This window comes from Anolis sagrei, chromosome 1 (genome assembly GCF_037176765.1).
Source record: "Anolis sagrei isolate rAnoSag1 chromosome 1, rAnoSag1.mat, whole genome shotgun sequence".
Classification (NCBI taxonomy): Eukaryota; Metazoa; Chordata; class Lepidosauria; order Squamata; family Dactyloidae; genus Anolis; species Anolis sagrei.
Genome location: NC_090021.1, coordinates 84,698,992 through 84,718,371, shown reverse-complemented (window position 1 = coordinate 84,718,371; position 19,380 = coordinate 84,698,992). Strand labels below are relative to the sequence as shown.

The 19,380-nt window shown below is 39.3% G+C and overlaps 1 protein-coding gene across 2 annotated transcripts; it reads right to left on the bottom strand.

Annotated features, from left to right (window-relative positions):
• Positions 1 to 850: 850 nt before the first annotated feature.
• Positions 851 to 18,600, bottom strand: KIAA0408 (KIAA0408 ortholog). Of its 2 annotated transcripts, none has more exons than XM_067466818.1 (7): positions 18,580 to 18,600; positions 18,031 to 18,183; positions 15,135 to 15,512; positions 11,324 to 11,632; positions 8,232 to 8,311; positions 4,107 to 5,433; positions 851 to 1,818 (listed from the first exon to the last, which is right to left on the bottom strand). In XM_067466818.1, the coding sequence occupies exons 3-7, from the start codon at positions 15,270 to 15,272 to the stop codon at positions 1,672 to 1,674; spliced, it is 2,001 nt and encodes a 666-aa protein (XP_067322919.1). In that variant the 5' UTR covers positions 15,273 to 15,512; positions 18,031 to 18,183; positions 18,580 to 18,600; the 3' UTR covers positions 851 to 1,671. The 2 variants fall into 2 exon arrangements, with proteins under 2 accessions (XP_067322919.1, XP_067322920.1); XM_067466819.1 differs by having other exon boundaries at positions 4,227 to 5,433.
• Between the last annotated feature and the right edge of the window lie 780 nt (positions 18,601 to 19,380).

Here is a 19,380-nt window from a genome sequence, read left to right as displayed (position 1 = left end):
TAACTTCATAACTGAGCACCACTTGTATCATTCACAGGAGCAGAATGGACAGTTACCTCAGCCATAGAAGTCTAGTAGCCGATTAAGAAAGGGCAAGTTTACTTCAGAGGACTGTACTTGTTTATTCTTCTGCTGTCTTTCAAAACACAAACTGGTGAATATTGTCTACCCAGACTAAAGCCTCTGACTCAAGCAATAATACCAGGTTGGAAAACCTGGATCAAGTTCATACACAGTACATCAAGATCTGACACTTGGCAAGCCTTAGCATCAGTTGGGTACAGATCACTTACTGATGGATTCTGTATCAAGGGTTTCACTCCAAAAAAACACCACACACACAGAGGAAGTAATTGTGGGCATCTCTGGTACTTCCAGTGTGATTTTATGACATGATTCCAGGATAGGGTTTGCTATTATCTATGGCTTCTAGTGGTGTGGGAGTGGAATGAGGTGGTCTAGGAACATATCAGACATAGAGAGGGGTTGTATTCTATGTCTTATGAAATGCTTAAAGGCTGCCATCCCCATCAAATTACTCTTATTTTTTTTAACTCTGCAGATCATATTTCCACACCTCAGATTTAGATAGCACCCCACAGGGCAAACACAGAATGATGTGGTAAACTATTAGATGCAGCAAGCTTTTGTCAGGTTTAGTTCCATCTTAAGGGCTTGTTTAGGCATCTGTATCCTTCTTTTCCTTATATATAAGACACATTTCTCATCAGAAGACTACTGGACTCCCACCTGTAAGTCATATTTCCAAGAATGGTAAGCACACTCATTTTAAGAGAACTCAAAATTTTTAGGAATGTCTGAACACTGTGAAAAAAAGAAACGAATGCCATTATAAATTGCAAATATTTAATTCAGAAAAACTACGCCCAGTTCATTGGACCTAGTATTGTAAAGTTTAGAGTAATGAACAAGGAAAGGGAGAATATCAAGCGCAAGTACGGAATAAATCCACTGAGCTTCTGATACATAGTTGCAAATCCCTTTTCTCTGCTATCATAGTTCCCAAAATGCATATGCTAGTTTTTGTATATCCAATACCAGACCAGTGAAACCTGTAAAAGATATACAAAATGTAATTGTTACCGGAGCGATATATGCTCAAATCTTCAAATAAACCAAAACAATGTGTGTGTTTATGTATGTATATAGGCATATGTTATAATTTCAGTGTCAACACTAGTACTGAGTTTGCCACTTCTACATACAGACTAATATACATCCTATTCCAACACATGCACCTATACACATGATCATGCATACAGCATTTTTTTCCTGCTGTTTGCGGGAAAGGTCAGAATATAAAGAAAATTTTATGTTATTTTTTAAAAAAACTGTTTGGGGAGATGAATATCAGCAAATGTCATTCAAAGGAAGAATGCTATGGACATTAAAATATGAATATATGTACACACACAAACATACATATTAGGGTGGGAAGAAGGCATCCTTTTCGAATTGCTAAAAACACTGAAGACTAGAATAATGGTCTAAGAATCAAAACTGTTTCTCCAGCAAGTTGAAAATACCAGGTTATTATTGACCAACATACACTTGCCTATAATTGGTTCTGATCAGGAGCATGGAAAATGAGCTCCCAGGAGGTATGGATCAGTTGCCACACCACTGTTCTTGAGATCTCTTAACACAAGTTCAAGAGAGTTCATTCAGAGCTGTTTCTCTTATAACTGGTGGTGCTGAGGGTGATCTTGAGGCCCATCTGGAAGGTAAACGCCTGTTTGCCGGTCGAGCTGGTCGAGAAAAGCCTTTCCCATTTGACTGTTTAACTGGAGCAGAAACCTACAACACAAATGGGACCCTTTAGGTTAAACCGTCAGAACAAAAACTCTCAAAAAAGCATTCATGGTATTTCAAGAGAATGGCATAACATCAACTGGGCAGCCTGACAACAGGTGGCCACAGGCTATTAAAAGGCCCTGAGAATGTATTATTGACGGTTGACATACTGATGTAACTATGTAATGGGGAAAAAAACCTCTTGCATGTGTTGAAGAAATATGTGGCATGTAAATAAGACATAAATGCCTGAGATTCTTTAATTTAGAATTAATCTGCATACAGCCAAACCTATACAGTGTTGGTGTGCATTCAAGCAAAATGAACCAGTCATTTGATGGGTCCATTATTGAGGCAACTCACTTGTTGCTATGTTGTCGGGTTTTTAGATGTGTAAGAAACCTTATTGCTTAGCTATTAGAAACCTGTACAACTTTATTTGCACAATAGGCTTACATCAGAATGGACTCAACCACTGTCTAATTAGGCACAAAAACTATGCCCTTATACATTCTAGATGCAAGACCAGAGGTTCTCAACCTGTGAGTTAACCACATGATTTGGCCTTCAACTCCCAAAACTCCTAAAAGCTGGTAAACTAACTGAGCTCTGAACTTGTTGACTTAAAGGTTGGCGGTTCAAATCTGGAAAGTGAGGTGAGCTCCCACTGTTAGCCCCAGCTTCTGCCTACCTAGCAGTTCAAAAACATGCAAATGTGAGTAGATCAATAGGTACTGCTTCTGCGGGAAGGTAATGGAGGTTCATGCAGTCATGATGGCCACATGACCTGGAAGGTGTCTACGGACAACACTGGCTCTTTGGCTTAGAAATGGAGATGAACACCACCCCCTGGAATTGGACACGAATAGACTTAATGTCAAGGGGCAACCTTTACCTTTATCTGTTTTACTTGGTCAAAAAGCCGAGTAGGTGTATATGCCTAAACATGAAATGTTTTCAACAGAGTAGGAAATGTTGCGAAAACAGGATCCTCAAAACTGTCAGTGATTCCACTGAGCTTTTCAATTACTTTCATAGCTATGACATTGGGATACCCCTTCAGAACTAGTTGTGTAATGTAGCAAGATCAAGGACCTAGGGACAGGGTTTCACACAACATTGTGGGGAGAGGACAGTAATTTTGGTAGTGGACAAAAAAGAAACTTTTAAAACTAAGATGCATCTTATCCTTGGACAAAGAAAATCTGAGGACCCATCCAGACAGGCCCATATCTTGGGACCTGTCTGGATTTTTACCGGGGGTGTCCACAGAACACCCCTGGTAAAAATTCATTAATTTGGAGTAATCTTGGTTATTCCAAATTAATCCAATACCTCATTAGATCCAGACCTTCCTGAAAAGCTTGGGTCTAATGGAGTATTGGGCCTGTGGGGACTCACTACTGGATAATCCCCATTTGCTATCTCGAACCTTTTGGGCTCCTGGAGCCCAAAGGTCTGGGATAATGCCCAACCCCTCCCCCTCTAACCCTCAAAACAACCCTTAAAAGTAAAGAAAACTTACCTGGCTGCCATTAAGGTGCTCTTTGCATCCTCTTGGTGCAAAGAAATGAACACTCCCCCCCCCCCCCGGGGCATAATTTCTTCATGCCAGGAGGTTGAAGGAGCACCTTAATGGAAGCTGGGTAAGTTTTCTTTACTTTTAAGGGTTGTTTTGGGAGGCATCCTCCCCGGGAAAACCCAGGTTTGGGTGGCTTGTGGGGACAAAAACCCATGTTGAAGCAGGCTTTAAAACCTGCTTTGGCAAGGGTTTTATCCCAGTCTAGAAGCATCCTGAGACAGAGCTGGGGTTGATAGGGGGCTGACATGTGTGGCACTATCTCCCTACACAGAGCATGACCATTCATGCAACCAGAACACCTGGTACCTCCTATACAGGAATGTCACTCACCCTGTTTTCTACTAAACCAAAGAAAGAGAAATATATAATGTATGACTAATCTCTTCCTCATTAGACCTTTTCTAACATGGTGTGGTAGTTGAGCACTGTTTCTGTCATTTATTTTCTTCTGTTTCTCAGAAGAATATATCTAGCTCATATTCAAGATAGCCTGAAGAATAGTCCCTCTCTTTTACTTAGATAAAATTATCCTCTCAGAATAACAGGATAGCTGGATGCTATAATTAAAATTACAAATAATTATGATTCTCTCAAAAAATGAATATCAAGAGATTAACTTGCATCTTTTTGGTTGTTACGTGGTCAGAACAAAATTCTGACTCTTCAACAACCAACAGGATGCCAGCCAATGTTCATTGTAAAGTAATACCTCAGGGAATTTTTGCTTCTCTTTGCTGTTTTTAGTGTAAATACCAACATGCTTGATTGAGGTCTTCTGCTGCTCCTGCTTTCCATGGTCAGACTGGAGCATTTCAAAATACTGACTCACTTTTTCACAACCACCCTCAACAAATTTGGCTTCCATTGGTACCCTCTGCTCTTGGTGAAAGTTTGAGTTCCACAAGGAGGCCGATCTCTCATAGTTCTTCAGAAGCTTTTCAACAACACCGTAGTTGGACCGAGAATCAGCTGATCGTGGACGACCAGACAAATTACTTGGCCTCCAAGCATGCTCATGAAGCATGTGATGGTAGCCACTAAGAAGTCCATTCAGTTGCTTTTGTTGTCCTGTTGTTTTGATATTTTTGCTAGGTGTGCAAGGTTTTTCATCCTTCTTGAAAGACGGTTTGCGATTCAGAACACCCAGTGATTCTTCATTTTGTGTTTTGCTAGGCAGACCAGCTTGTTGGAGGCAACAGAGTTCAGGATCTCCCGGTTGTACAGAAAGCATCTGGTTCTGCTGCAAACACTTTTGAGCTTTATCTGTATGAAACACAGTTCTGTTGAACTCATCAATTTTTGCTTCCAGGGTTTCATTGCGCTGAGTTTTTCCAGTTCCATATCCAGAATCCCCTAGGGTGTCACATATAGGAGTATAACAGTCCCTGGCACAATTTACATTGTTTTGAGGTTTAAGAGGATGTTTTGAGGGCATCATGTTCCCATCGGAACAGCTTTTCTGGACGGGCTGTGGAGAAGAGCCATTCTGAGCACAAGTTCCAACTTTGCTTGCATCACAGGACCAGGTGTTATGACAAAAACCTGACATAGGCTTGCATTTAAGGGATGGATCCTCTTTCTCTATGGATCCTGTAGTAGCCACAGGAGGCCTACTAAGCACACCCAAAGACACTGGAGCATCACACTGCTTGGCAAACAAAGGATGAATAAATGCATTTCCATCTGGAGACTCTTTGGTCTGACTGCTGATCCGATGGCCTAATTCTTTGACAAATGCTTCAGAAACTTGGGCCAGAGAGCTTGCTAAATGTCGAGAAGTGCTTCTAGGAGGAACAGGAGGGGCGTCTCTTGTTTGCCAGAGTAAAAAGGTGCTTTTTTCAACTCCAGCAAGAGCACTAGATGAAATTTCCTTCAAACTAGTGCCAATCAAATTCTTATTATTCTTTTGTTTCTCTATTTCAAATGAAATTGAAGCTGGATGTGGAGCACTCTGATGCACATGGTTCATTTCTTGTGTAGTAATTAGTGTGTTTTCTGTTTCTGCAGATTGTCCCAGGGAAGGAAAGAACTTCTTTCTGCCATACATAAAAAAAACAAAACATTTTAAGAGGTAACTAGTAATGTTATAGTGTTTCTCCCAATTCCTCTAATGAGCTGCAACCATAGAGTTTTACAGATGTACCTCAATTAATGAAGTAGACGTGTTCCTAGGACAGAAACCACTATTTACTTTGCTTCTTGGAACACACAACTATTATTGTAGAGCAGAACCCCATTCTTTCCCAGTTTTATGGCATTATTGACTTCAAACTTACTTTTGCATCTAGACACTGACATTCTGTGCTCCTCCAGCCCTCCTTCACCCTGCTCCTATTGCTAGCTTGGTTTTTAAAAAAATCCCGGCTAGGCAGAGAACAAAGAAGAAAAAGTAAAGTGTAACTGGCACAAAAGACTTTGTGAAAAGAAGTAACTTTGCCAGGAGTTTTGTTACTTGAGGCATGCCAGTACTTGGAAGCCCACACGTTTACTGCTTTAAATCTGTTTTTTAATTGATTAAAGCTATGATACACTTCTACAAAGCCATATGATTTTACAATACTCACTGAGAGGTGTAATATCACTCAAGATGGCAGTTGCCCTAAAATCTAGTCTTTCCAGCACACTAGGAATCTATTGAATACCAGATGAAGAGCACAAAACAATAGTGCATACTTGTCTTTAAGGTTTTTGCAAGACCTGCTGGCCCTTAAAATGTGTTGGATTACAACTTCCATCAGACACCACTGCAGTCTAATGCATCAGATGAATACAAGGTTGGGAATGCTGCTTTAAAGGGACTATATTAGGATAGGATCCCACCAGCATCCCATGGAAAAAACTGCCTATTTTGGCTGATGAATGCTACCTATTTAATATTTCTTATAAAAATGCTTTGGAGGGGAAAGGGGAAGAGAACATCAATCAGATTAATACAACATTGGTCAGATTATAGATGTACTGTCCAATTCCGGATCTTGTGCCCATAAGTTAGCTATGGTTGTCAGTGGCATTTAGACATCACTTGACTTCCCTGGATTAATGCCAAAGGAATTTAAACTGGGTCTTGTCTCCTTTGGTCACACTTGCAGCTGAAAGCAATGGTCTTCTATTTTAAAAGTTTAGGTTTCTGCCTCCTTCCCCTCCCTCTCTTTCTCTTAGTTAATCCAAAAATGAATAGAGGAAGATCTTGGAAAGATTAAGGCATGGCACTCATGAACTGAAATATTTTTTCAGTTATCTGGGAGGCTTTCATAGGAGCACCAGCTGACATTTATATCACAACCGGAGAAAATGTTTGACCCAGTTAAATAAACTACAAAGATAGTCCATATTTTCATTTATTTGACCAGTGAACTATGTAAAACTTAGTCTTGTTAACTGTACTACTGATAGAGCTAGATTATGAGGTCCAGGACTAAGGTCCCCAGTAATTCAGAGAGCGAGAAATCTTTTTCAGAAATCTTTCTACAGAAGAGACCAGACATGCCTCCTCTTTAAACATCCAGTCATATCAGCCTTCTTTATTTGCCCAGATTATCTCAGGGCTCCATGTGATTTTTGGACTGTTACTGTTATCTGATAAGAATAGAGACTGAGTGACTTACTGAGTAACTGGGGAAAAAGCAATGGTCCCCTTTGTATTCATTCAAAAAACCCTTTTAGAGAAACCATTAGGTCATGTATTGCACGGGACAATGTCTGCAAAAATATTTCCCTCTAGCCCCATATTAAGAGAACAAGTGGCCAGGACAGTGGTGGGAAAATGTCACAGTATCCTGATAGAAAGTGGAGAGAAAAGCCTCACAAAACATTTTTTTTCTTGTTATCTTGGTTTTTAGCCTGATCCGGGAGTTATTTGGGGTGCTGATTCAAAGCACTGCACATGATACACAACATCAGCTATAGTTTCTTAGATAAAGTTACCATAATTTTCTATGGGTGAATAGATGGTAACTGGTATATGTTCTGTATCTCAAAACTAGAACTGATAGAGGAAATCTGATGCTATTTTTGGAATCAGCATGTCAAATATACTGAGGAATAGGGATAACATTTGAGGCACCAAAATGTGTATTGGCCAGTTTACAATAATAATTTAAATATGCCAAAGTATATTATCATCATACTGAGTTAATAATAAATTGAAATTATCTAGATAAGGCACCAATTAGGCCTCCAGGAGCATGAAATTATATATCTGGGGTACTATGGTTCAGAAGGTCATCCCCCATATCTCAACACAGGATGCATCTACACCAGTGTTTCTCAAACTGTGATCATCCAGATGTTTTGGACTTCAGCTCCCACAGTTCCTAAGCGCTGACTAGCTGGCTGGGATTTCTGGGAGTTGAAGTCCAAAACACCTGGAGGAGCACAGTTTGAGGAAACACTGATCTACGCTGTATAATGAATGCAGTTTGACATTATTTTAACTGCCATGGCTCAATACTATGGAATCCCGGGAGTTGTAATTTTACAAGGTCTTAACCTTCCCTGCCAAATAGTGCTGGTGCCTCTCCAAAGTAAAAGTCACATGATTCCAAAATGCTGAGTCAAACTGCTTTAGTTCTACAGTGTAGGTGCACTCATAGTGTATTGGCCTCACAGGTTGACACAGATGAGGGCATTGCAGTAGACCTCAGTCTGCAGATAGGCACATTTGCGTAAAATACTCAGGACATTTTAGCTCCATGGTGCCTCTGTCTGTACACATTTCAGGTAAATCATGTTTGGGAACCACACTCAACTACCAAATTACAGGAATGAAAGATCTTGCAAAGTGGGGTCCTTCATTCCACACATCCCAAAAGTAAAAGATCTGACATCGTTTTACCTTTTGTTGTTGGACTTCTTACGGATTTCTTCTTGGTAGCTGCACAAGTCTTCGCTTACTTTGGCAAGTTCTTTAAGAGCCTGTATAAAATGCAAAATGTATGATTTTATAAGAGTTAAGTACTTACTATATTGTTGAAAAGCTGTGAACACTTGTCTAAGACACAAACTAGATTCCATTTCTGAGAGTATTTCACTAAGATACAGGAGATACTGATCTAATACAGCTCATAATTCCTATATAAGGTAATGTTTTCTTATACAGGTTGAATATACCTTATCTGGAAATCTGACATGCTCCAAAATCCAAAATTGTCTATAACTTGTGGTTGAGATAGTGACACCTTTAATTTCTTATAGTTTAGTGTACACAAACTTTCTTTCAATGTGTGTATAAAATTACTTTCAGGCTATGTGTACAAGGAGTCTATGTAGCATAAATAAATGTTGAGTTTAGACCTGGGTCCCATTTCCAGTATATTTCATCATGTATATGCAAAGATTCCAAAATCCATCCCCCCGCCCACAAAAAGTCCAACATTTAAAAAACATCTATTCTCTCAAGCATTTTAGATAAGGGATACTCAACCTGTATTGTGAGATACCTTACAGACAGATGTAGTTTGGAAACAAGGTATGAATTCGTAAAATAATGCATAAAAACATTTTATAAGCAAAGTAGCTTGCCTTTCTGGAGCTGAATCCATGCATACAGATGGCTCCAGCCAGGCCCGTAGCCAGGATTTTGTTTTAGGAGGAGCTGAGTTTGATTCGGGGGGGGGGGGGGGGGGGTGAGTCTGAGTGAAAGAGGGTCTACCTTAGCAAATCGTTACCCCAATACCCCCATGCATATGGGATATATTGAGCATGGTGATCAGATCATGATATGAATAAACATAACAGTTTAAATAATGTACCAGTAAGGCCTTCTCGCGGACCACCATGAGAATTTCGGGGGGGGGGGGCTGAAGCCCCCCAAGCCGCCGCCCCCCCCAGCTACATGCCTGGCTCCAGCTCTTCCTCGCCCCTTTGTGAAAGCCCCTTTCTTTCCTTACAACCAAAATGATACTGGGTGATAAGAGAACTAATACAGGCCTTGGTAATGCAAACACATAAACTATAAGGAAGGTGTTGGGGTTCAGCCTGAGTTTGAACCTGAACATGATTCTCTGTTTGTTCCTCCTGATGCTAATGAAAGTATATTTACTGATGCTAGTGGAAATGTACCTTTTGATGCCAATGCTCCTGAAATTAGTGAGGAAGAAACTGCTGTAGGTTTGGAAAATGCCAATGTTCCTGAAATTAGTGAGGAAGGAACTTCTGTAGATTTGGAAAATGAAAGTACCAGTGTTCATGAGAATGTTTCAGAGGGAGACCTTGAACTTTCCCTCCCTTCTGCACCTGTTAACTGTAATGGCAACAGAAGGGGCCAAATTTGGGAAGACAGAAGTAAATCACTCAGTTTGCGTCGATCCTCCCGAATTCAAGAATTAAAAACATTGGCTTCAAAACAGAAGGGCGGTTCACGGAACCAATTCTTGAGTTTTAATTGCAATACGCCGGGCTGATTGTCTCAGTTCAGGCATCGTTTCAGAATTGATGAAGACCTTGGCAGTTCTCCCGGTTCCCTGGCCATAGTTTGGGAAGATTTCTAGGATATCAAGTATGGTTAGTGGATTGCTAACAGATTCCAGTATTTCCCAGTGAGGCTTTTGGTTTTGCTTTGTCCATTTAAATTAATGTTTGCTAATTTTGCTGTGGCTTTTGACTTGCATTTTTCCTTTATTTTGTAACTATTTTTCTTCAATAAAAAAGGATTGTTTTTCACAGCCAAGTGTGGTGGATAGTTATCTTAGGGCCTCGTTCCCTGCTCTGGATTGCAACAGAAGGTACCTGGTAATCCATAGTTATGGAGAAAGCTGGGTTACCTTAATCATAAATGTCAGTTAACAAAAAACAAGGATGAATAAAAAGAAAGGGAGGAACAGATGGCATGCGCACTAATGAAGCAGGATTCCAATTACTAATCATAGTTTTCAGACAATTTGTGTTTTGCCTATGCCAGGACAATAGTTGAGTGAAAGTTTCTGTCATCAAATATATTTAGTAAACAGAAGAGTGTGGAGAAACATGCTTGGGGAGATAGGGTGGAATACAAATAAATTTGTTATTATTATTATTGTTTAAACACAACAAGATTAGTACACAGCAAACAACGTCACTATGCTGGCTGTTGTATTGGATCACATGCCAGACACTTCCCAAGTGTCTAGGACTATGTGATGTATCGGTGAATAATGTTTGCAGGTCCCAGTAGGGTGGCCTTTTGCAACTGGTAGATGGTAATCCTGTCAGCACCAATTGTGTTTAAGTTCAGGCCAACATCTTTAGGCACTGTGCCAGAGTCTTTGCAGTTCTATCTTTAAATCCTTGTATCGTGTCAGCTTTTCCAGTTGTTTCTCTTATTTATTTATTTATTTATTTACAGCATTTTTATCCCACTCTTTTCAGCCTGAAAACATACATACATACATACATACATACATACATACATACATACATATTAATTAAAAACATTTAATATCACATAATAAAAATCCATATAAAACCAGTTAAAACTATAATAATTAATATCTACAGTTCATCTTAATTTGCATCCTACCACAAATTAGGCAGTCGAGTTTCCCGCATTTGGGAAAATCACAGAGGTCAGCACACCCTGCTGTAGTCTGGGATTGCAACATCAACGATACATACTTTGGTTTTTTTTAAAAAATATTATTAATAATATTATTATTTTTATCTGAAAAATTACAATATCCTCAATATTTGGGTGGGAGAGAGATATTTTGAATACAGAGGAGAGGATGATGCTCACTTCCATGTGTCAGCAATTAGCATCAAGTCAGGCTGGCCTGATCATGTTATCTTCCAGCTGCTTTGGTATAGCCTCAGGTATGCTGAATGTATTAAGCTTATAGTCATTAAATAACCAATAATAATCATTTGTTATTCTTTTTGCCAGTTAAACGAGGGTTTCCTCTGTGCTCAGGGAAACATCTATTTCACTACTAATAGCCTGTGGGTACTCACAATATTGAGATCCTGAGTGTAATTCTTGGTTGTTTTCAGGCCTGGGCAGTCTTTGGATTCTTTGCAACTCTCCAAGACAAGATGATCTTTTGCAAAAACATGGTTTCTCCTCTTGTTTCTTGTGTCTTTGCTTTCCTTTTCTGCCTTGATGGGCAAACTTTCTTTGTCTGGTGAAGAACTGTTCTGTCCCTGGGTTTTTCTCCATTCTACAGAGGGGGAACGAGCTGGTGGTGGTGCTTTGCTCTGAATGGCCTTATTCTCAAAGGCATTCATGTTGCTCTCACGTCTTAATTTTACCTCCTGGTAAAGCTGAAAAGGAAACAAAAGCCCTCCTATTAAACTCCAACAAGCTTACAAAGCTGATGAACAAAGGGTGACATTTATTTTCACTTGGAATGCGTGTCATCAGACTGTAAAGATTGGAATCCATGAACAGACTGAAATGTTTAGAGTTTATTTTTAGAAAAACTGTTCAACCCAGTGGCTAGGGCATCATTTATCTTTTCAATAGATTCAACCGATGTCCAACAGTTCATTAGATGCTATGGCTGTGTTTTGCACAGAAAGCATATGACAGTGTGGCTTTTGCATGCTAAGAGAGGGCCTGAAAAACGCTACTCCTCCCAACTGGTTCAAAAACTACCAAGTGCTATCATGGAGGATGATAATTGGTCAGATAGTATTAGGCCTATGGCACAGCATATACAGAAATTAGGAAAAAGTGAAAGACATTTTGGGGCACCATTGCCCAAGCTGGCATGTACTTGTTTGTGAAATAGAACAGGAGGCTCACTACAGTGTTTATTATGTAAAGTAATAATTAGCTGCCTTCAGAAGAAGCTATCCTATGTATCTATATGGACTCGGACAGATTTGCCTTATTATTGTAAATATGCAATCCTGGATCAATGATTTAGGGAGCATCTACACTGGACTTTGACACCATTTGAAATGTCATGACAGTACTACAAAATCCTGGGGGTTGTAGTTTGGTAAGGCACCAGCCCTCTTTGTCAGAGAGAGCTAAAGACCTTGTTAAACTACAACTCCCAAGGTATCATAGCATTGAGCCATGATAGTTGTGTCAAGCTGCATTCATTCTACATTGTAGATGCACACTTACTTGAGTGACCTAGATCTGCTTCACCTAGAAGCTGTCAGTGTGGAATAGTATGAATATGGAACTAGAGACTGGAAGACCAGAGTTGAATCCCCACTCAATCTTGGAAACCAACTGGGTGATCTTGGGAAGCCACACTGACTCAGTGTCCGAGGAACACAAAAGCAAGACTCCTCTAAAATGACAGCTTTACCTTGGGGTTGCATAAGCCAGAAAAGTCTTGGAGACATACAAGCCCAATAACAACAACTCTTGTGCATCAAAACTGTTCAAATGATCCAGTTAAAGCTGATGCCAATTTTTTGAATATATGACTCCTAATTAGAAGTTATGAGCATTTTGGAGTTTCAAAATAGCAAAGAATAAGTGGAATCTTCTGTACATGCAAACATTTTAATCAGTACTAACATTCTGGATGAATGTGCAAAACAAGCAATGCATTAAAAACACAATGCCCTGATTAGTTTCTGTGGATTAGTTGGGTCCCAGATGCCACTGACTTACAATCTTGTTATGAGAACACAAGAAGTAAATAAACTGGACTTGTGTGAAGGCTGGCAGAGGACAGATGAGAGCTGAGTGGTATAAATACAATTTGTGTCTGGCCTCTGGCATGTTGTTTATTGTAATCCTTTTCAACTGAATGTCATCAATATAGAGGGGGGGGGGGAGGGGGGCAAGGCTATGCCAGAATAATTTGTCCTGTTTTTGTGTCACATGCTTATAGATGTAAGACTGTCCCATACACATTGGGGAAGAAAATTTGAGACATTCTGGATGTGGAACTGCAACCTCCAGCCTTCCTCACCATTCTATGCAGTCTAGGGTTGCTGACAGTTGCAGTTCAGCAAAACTTGAAAGCCATATGATTCCTGCCCCTGCTTTACGTGTCAGTAAACCAGACTACTTGTCATTTCTCGTTGAAAGCCATGGTCATAAAGGTACAAGTGCACTGGGTTCTTTTTGTAAATAGAGGCTACGCTGCTACTGTCTAACACGTGGGACTGCTCAAGGCCAAGGACACCACATATTTGGCCAAGAGCCTTCACCAACCATTTGCTGACATCAATATTACATTAACACTAACAAAAGCATCATGGCCTAATTGTCATGTCCTAAGCTCTTGTGATTTCTAAATCATTTTTATTCAAGAAAAGGTGCCTTACAAACATGTCACTGACATACACTGTCCATAGCAGTGCACATTATCCTTGCTACTGGAGTGGCAAAATGGTGCATATTAAGTACAGGAAGATGCAAAAAAAGAATTGTATTTAAGTATTTCAAATTATCTCAGAAAACAGGGATTGTCAGTCATCCTATCTACTTAGCACAGGAATCAACAGGTAAACATAGAATAATAGAGATAATTTGCAAAGCCTACTAAATAATAAGAGAAATCTAACAATGGACGATGTAGCCTATCTTTCCAAGCACAAACAGTAACTTGTCAGGAATGTGTTAAGGTTAAGACCAACCTAGTAATGTAACCAATCCTTCATTATTATTTTTTTTAAAAAAACCTTGGGCATAGTTAGTAAAATGTCAAATAGTGGGACTAGAAAGACCTCTGTCCAAGCAAGTGGAAAGTTACTTCTAATTAGAATAGATGATACAAAGCTAGATGGATCAATTAATTAACACAGTACAAAGCAAACCGGCTTCAAAATCAGGGCTTGGTCATAACAGAGGGTAGGTATATGAGAGCAAAATGACAACCTTGCCCCCAAATATAAATTTTCCCTCCCTCTCTCCAATTTTCATTCAGCTCCCAAGTTTCTAGTATTGCAGAGAATGAGACAATGAAAATAGTTCTGACCTAAAACTCTTACATTCACATTGTTCACATTTTCTTGCTAACTTTGCCTGCTGTTTACTTTCGATGCCTAAATTGCATTAATGATAACACTGGCCATGGCCAACATATGTACCTTTGGTGCCTCAAATGTTAGACCTGTTTCTGGGTATTTTTTACCTGGTAAGTCCAGAAACAGTACCAGTTTCTTCCTATCGGTTCTAGTTTCAGAGGTACAGAATATATGCCATGTACTACTCTTCATTTGCTCACCCACAGAAAATCATGATAACCATATCTAGAAACCAGTGTTGCAGTTTTCTGATCATTGCCCCAAATAACTTCAGGAACAGACCTAAAAACATGACACTCATAATGTTTTTAGTTGGTCTGGGTAGTTTAAGTTACTGACATTTTAGTAACTGGAGAAATTTCATCTAACGAGGTTGAATTTTTTTTACCCCCTCATAGCTACATTCCTCGGCGACCTTTTCCAACAACACCATGACTCTGTCAGAAGCTCTATGAAAGATTTAATTTCCTTTAACATGTTTTATAATGCCCTGGTAGTCAAAATAATGCACCCTCCAACATTTCACAAATAAAAATGAGACCTCAGGGTGTTTATGTCCAAGCAACCTCAGGGGATGTATGAGAATACAAGCTAGGAGAGGACGCAGCCGCTTAGCTTTGTCCTCACTTCTGTGTTAATTGAGTGCAAACTGCTTCTGCACCTTGAACTCGGTTTGTAACAGCTGAAGTTAGATGCGGATAAAGGAGAAAAGTGGGAGGAGAGAAAACATTTTAAAGGCATCTGGAAAAGCAAAACAATGGGATTCATCAGACTGTATCTGCCAAATCAGGACAATTGGGAAGTATGAAATAATTCAGAATACCTCTTCTATTTTCTTCTGCATGACCTTCCACTGGCATTCCCACTCTTTCCTCTCACTGTCAAAACGCTCCAGTAATTCCATCTTCTCTTTATTCCAGTCCCTCTCAGTTGAGCTCTCCAGATGGGCTTGTAGGGCCATAGTTGCAGTGGTTCAACTGAGAAAAAATACTCTGAAAGTTCCTTGGAATGGGAATGTGTTTTACACCTGGAGAAATGGTACTCGGCACAGGCAGCAACCTTTTTGTTGGGGCGGTGGGGAGGAGCCACAAGAAAAACAGCGAGGTCAGTGCAATGTTCTTTGCACTAAAGATTGGTTGCAGATTGCAGTAGGTTTTTAAACAGATAATTGCTTTTCTTTAAAAGTCCCAATGCAACAGATCTGTGGAAAAATAAAAAGTGGGAAATTCAAAATCTAATGCAGCACCCCCTTCAATCTCACTGTATACATTTCTTTCATTGCACTTTTAGACCATGTAATTTAAAAAAGGTAATGTATTGTAGAAGACTTTCATGGCATTACATTAAACATTAAAAAAGTAATGTTTCAAAATTAACGTTTGATGTCGCATTCATAATGTGTGCTCACAAGATTAATTTTAAAATGTACAGTGCTACTTCCAGGGCGTAAAATGTTGAAAATGATACACCAATGATGCTGGTATGTTATATTACAGACTGTTTTGGAAAGATATGCTACATACTTTCAAAGACCGGACCTGCATAATGTGATCTGTGCAATTTAATTAATGAAGAACTGGATACTGTTAATAATTAATAACTAGCTGCAACGATACTTGTCGTATAAAAGGGAAAGTGATTAAAAAACCACCTGTAGAGGAATGGCACAAAAAACCTCTGGAATGTGATAATGAATAAATTAATTACTAACATTAAGACATGGTTTAACAATGAAGAAACAATTGATTTTATGGATGCTAGAAGAAGCATACATTAACCACAAACATATGCATATAGATCTTATAAATGCTTTATAAATGAGAATTCACGCACAATTGATACACTTGCATACATTACATTTGCTTTTTTAACACTGTAATTGAAACATTAAAGTGTAAGTGGCATGATTTTGCTAAACAATCCAGAAAAAGAACAGGCATATAAAGAAATAACATACATATAATGAATAGGTAGAGTATATTCATCCAAATAAGATGTACGTGTCCAGGTTTAAGGATGTCGTTGGGATCATGTTTGTGTAAAGTAGTGCAAGGCTGCTGCAGATTGCTGAGCCATCTCTGTCCTTCCTGAACCGCCTGACAGGGAAACTCAAGCCCTGACACCTTTGCAAGTCCTAAGGCTTTGCTCACGTCCTGCTTGTTTCATTTGTTGACAAGGCAGCCTCAGTGAATCTAAAGATAGCAGGCTGGCTAATGAAGGTGATTTTACCCTGACGCAACCATTCTGTTCATCCCCCTTTTCCAATAAGCAAATATAGACACACACACAAGCTACTCCACAACAGTAGTGGGCTGAATTCAGTTTCAGAAAACTATCCTTTTTCATGAATCCCAATAGTCCACTCACATGTATTGAATGTATGAAGCAGAAGTGGAAAATCGGGACTTCCAAAGGGTTTAATGTATTTGCCTTAGGTGTTTCTAAATATTCACTATTGTTTAAGAAATACCCTGCAAAGGGGAAAAACAAATTCCATCTAGTCCAGCATTGCTTCTGTATGCTAGAACTTGGGACATTTATATTTGGTTATCAGCTCACTGAATCCCCCAGCAAGTATGGCCATGTAAGAAGCTAGATTATGGAAGGTATTCTCTTCCACCCATCCCTCAAAGTAACTTTTTCAAACTCGGTAAAAAATCAGCTATTTTCAGTGACTGAAGAGGGAAATATTTTAAATATATACTTTATTTGATTTTTTTTACTAATTACATTTCTTCTTTATTGCTGAATCTAAAAACTGTCACGAAGTGTTGGTTATTATGTAAAATATAAGTTTTTAAAATCATTTTTATCATTAGACATGGGGCTGTTCTTAAATATCATTCTCAAATAGTAGTGTGTCTTATGCCACCCATATGAGTTCTTTCTCCTTTTTTCTTCTCCTCTTTCTTTTATTTCATCCCTTTTTTTGGATATATGGAAAATAAGGACAGAGAAAGGGACCTATGTTGAATAAGACCAGAGGTGCAAAACAATTGGGATTTAGGGGGCTGCACTGGCTTCCCTGGAGACCTTAGAGCAGTGGTTCTCAACTTGTGGGTCCCCAGATATTTTGGCCTTCAACTCCCAGAAATACTAACAGCTGGTAAACTGGCTGGGATCTCTGGGATCCCAGCCAGTTTTGTAGGCCAAAACACCTGGGGACCCACAGGTTGAGAACCACTGCCTTAGAGGGATGCACCCCGCTGAAAAAAAATTGCCCTCTAAGCCTTTTCCTCTCCAAGAATGGAAATGTGGGTGTGAAGCTCTTGTTTACATTAAGAAATAATTCAGAAGTCAGCTCCAAGTCACTTGTACCAATAATGGCCGAGCCATAAACATGGTGAAACTGCTCCGCAAAGAGTGTCTGGATGCATTTAAGTGTAACAAAAAGTTATATTTTTAAAATACACAATTGATATGCCTTGGGACAATAAAAACTATTCTGGGGCTTTATTCCACCCATGAGTCACACTTTTGCCATCCCTGATTTGCCTCTTGATTCTCTAGTCCAGTATTGCCAACTCTGACTGACAGAAATTATTCTTCAGGATTTAGGCCAGGGCTTTTTCCTAGCCTTTCCAAAACCAGATAAGTCCCTTTACCTCCAAGGTTGCTTCATGAGATTCAATTCTTAAAAGTACTGTAATAAGTATGAAAAAACTGGACAAATTCCACATTATTCTTTCATAACCAATGGAAGTCAATGAATAGCATACCTGCCCAACACAGCAATCACCGCCTTCTTTCTCCAGATCTCATCTTGGTCTGTCACTGGACTCTGAAACTCCACATGGTTTGGTCTTTCCTCCCTTCTCAGTTTGGCTTCTAAAGGCTTTGGATTAGACAAATGTATTTCTGTTTATACCTGGCTGGAAAAAATAGAACATCTTTATTACAAATCAGAGTCACTTCACTGAGAGTTAACAGAGCTATTCAAAGACAACACGGCATTTTTCAGAAATGAGGCCAAGAGGGAATGATTGTTTAAGGAAAAAGGGCCTGGATTTCTTGTAGCAAGCAGCCAGCCGATGAAGATTCCATCACTTCCAGCCAGGGACTACAGTGACTGTTGCTCAAAAACAATTTCTTACTTAAAGTTTCCACTGCAGTGAAAGCTTTTTCATAGTATAAATGCTATTTCAAAATGAGCATGTGCAGCCATTTCAACATTTGCAAAAGTTTGCCCTAATTATTGGGTTTGTTGTTACATTTTTTTAAAAAATACAGTATTTTGGGAAGGGAATTAAATTGACTTTTAAGCTGACCCATTCAAACAGACATCAGAGGCATTAAAAGAGCAGCTCCTCTCTTCGCCCATTTGGCTTAAACAATGCAAAGATTAATCTCTTTCGAGACTTCTGTGTAAAGGGATCAAATAAGAAAAGACAGAACATCTGTTTAATGCAATCGTTCAATGAGAAGCAGAAAATGTACAACTGCTAAAGCACGAGCATGGAAATAATACCTTTCTCCTTAATGTGCCTTTCTCTCATACAAACAGTGCACTTACAAAAGAGCCTACTATGTTAATGGAGAATAAAGCACACAGCGCTTTAAAAATCATTATATGGTAAACCAGGCTTTGCAATCTGCAATCTGTTTCCCACCAAACGACATTTACAAAGCCACACTGGAGATAATCCAAATGCAATCAAGTTCTGGAAGAGCACAGCTGGAGTCATTACATTACAGATAATGCTCGTAGAGTAAGATGGCTGAAAGGGAGCTTGGGGCCACATTACTCAGGGCAAGCTCCCCTTTACTTAAATATTCCTAGTAGATGAGCACCTATCAGCCAGATTGTGATGCAACTCATGCAGAAGAGAATGTATAGCCAGGTAGTTAAAGAATTGGCTTGGACCCAGAAGTCCCTTGTGCTCAATCTGTAGCAAGTCACTTTATGAAACTGAGCTTTTCCTCTATAAAATGGGATGCAGGGCAGTAATCACAAACTGAATTAATCACAACAATGCACTTTTGCAAATTACTACCTTTCAACCACTAACATGCTTTAGAAAAGTATTCACTGAAAAATCACATCTGTAAAGCAAAGGTACAACTTCCTG

Bases quoted from the DNA above. Each gene is read 5' to 3' on its own strand.
- KIAA0408 (XM_067466818.1), bottom strand. From the start codon at position 15,272: ATGGCCCTACAAGCCCATCTGGAGAGCTCAACTGAGAGGGACTGGAAT. The intron at 11,633-15,134 runs GTATTCTGAATT...TTTCCTTTTCAG, and splicing joins TGCAGAAGAAAATAGAAGAG to CTTTACCAGGAGGTAAAATT. The intron at 8,312-11,323 runs GTGAGTACCCAC...CATTTTATACAG, and splicing joins ACACTCAGGATCTCAATATT to GCTCTTAAAGAACTTGCCAA.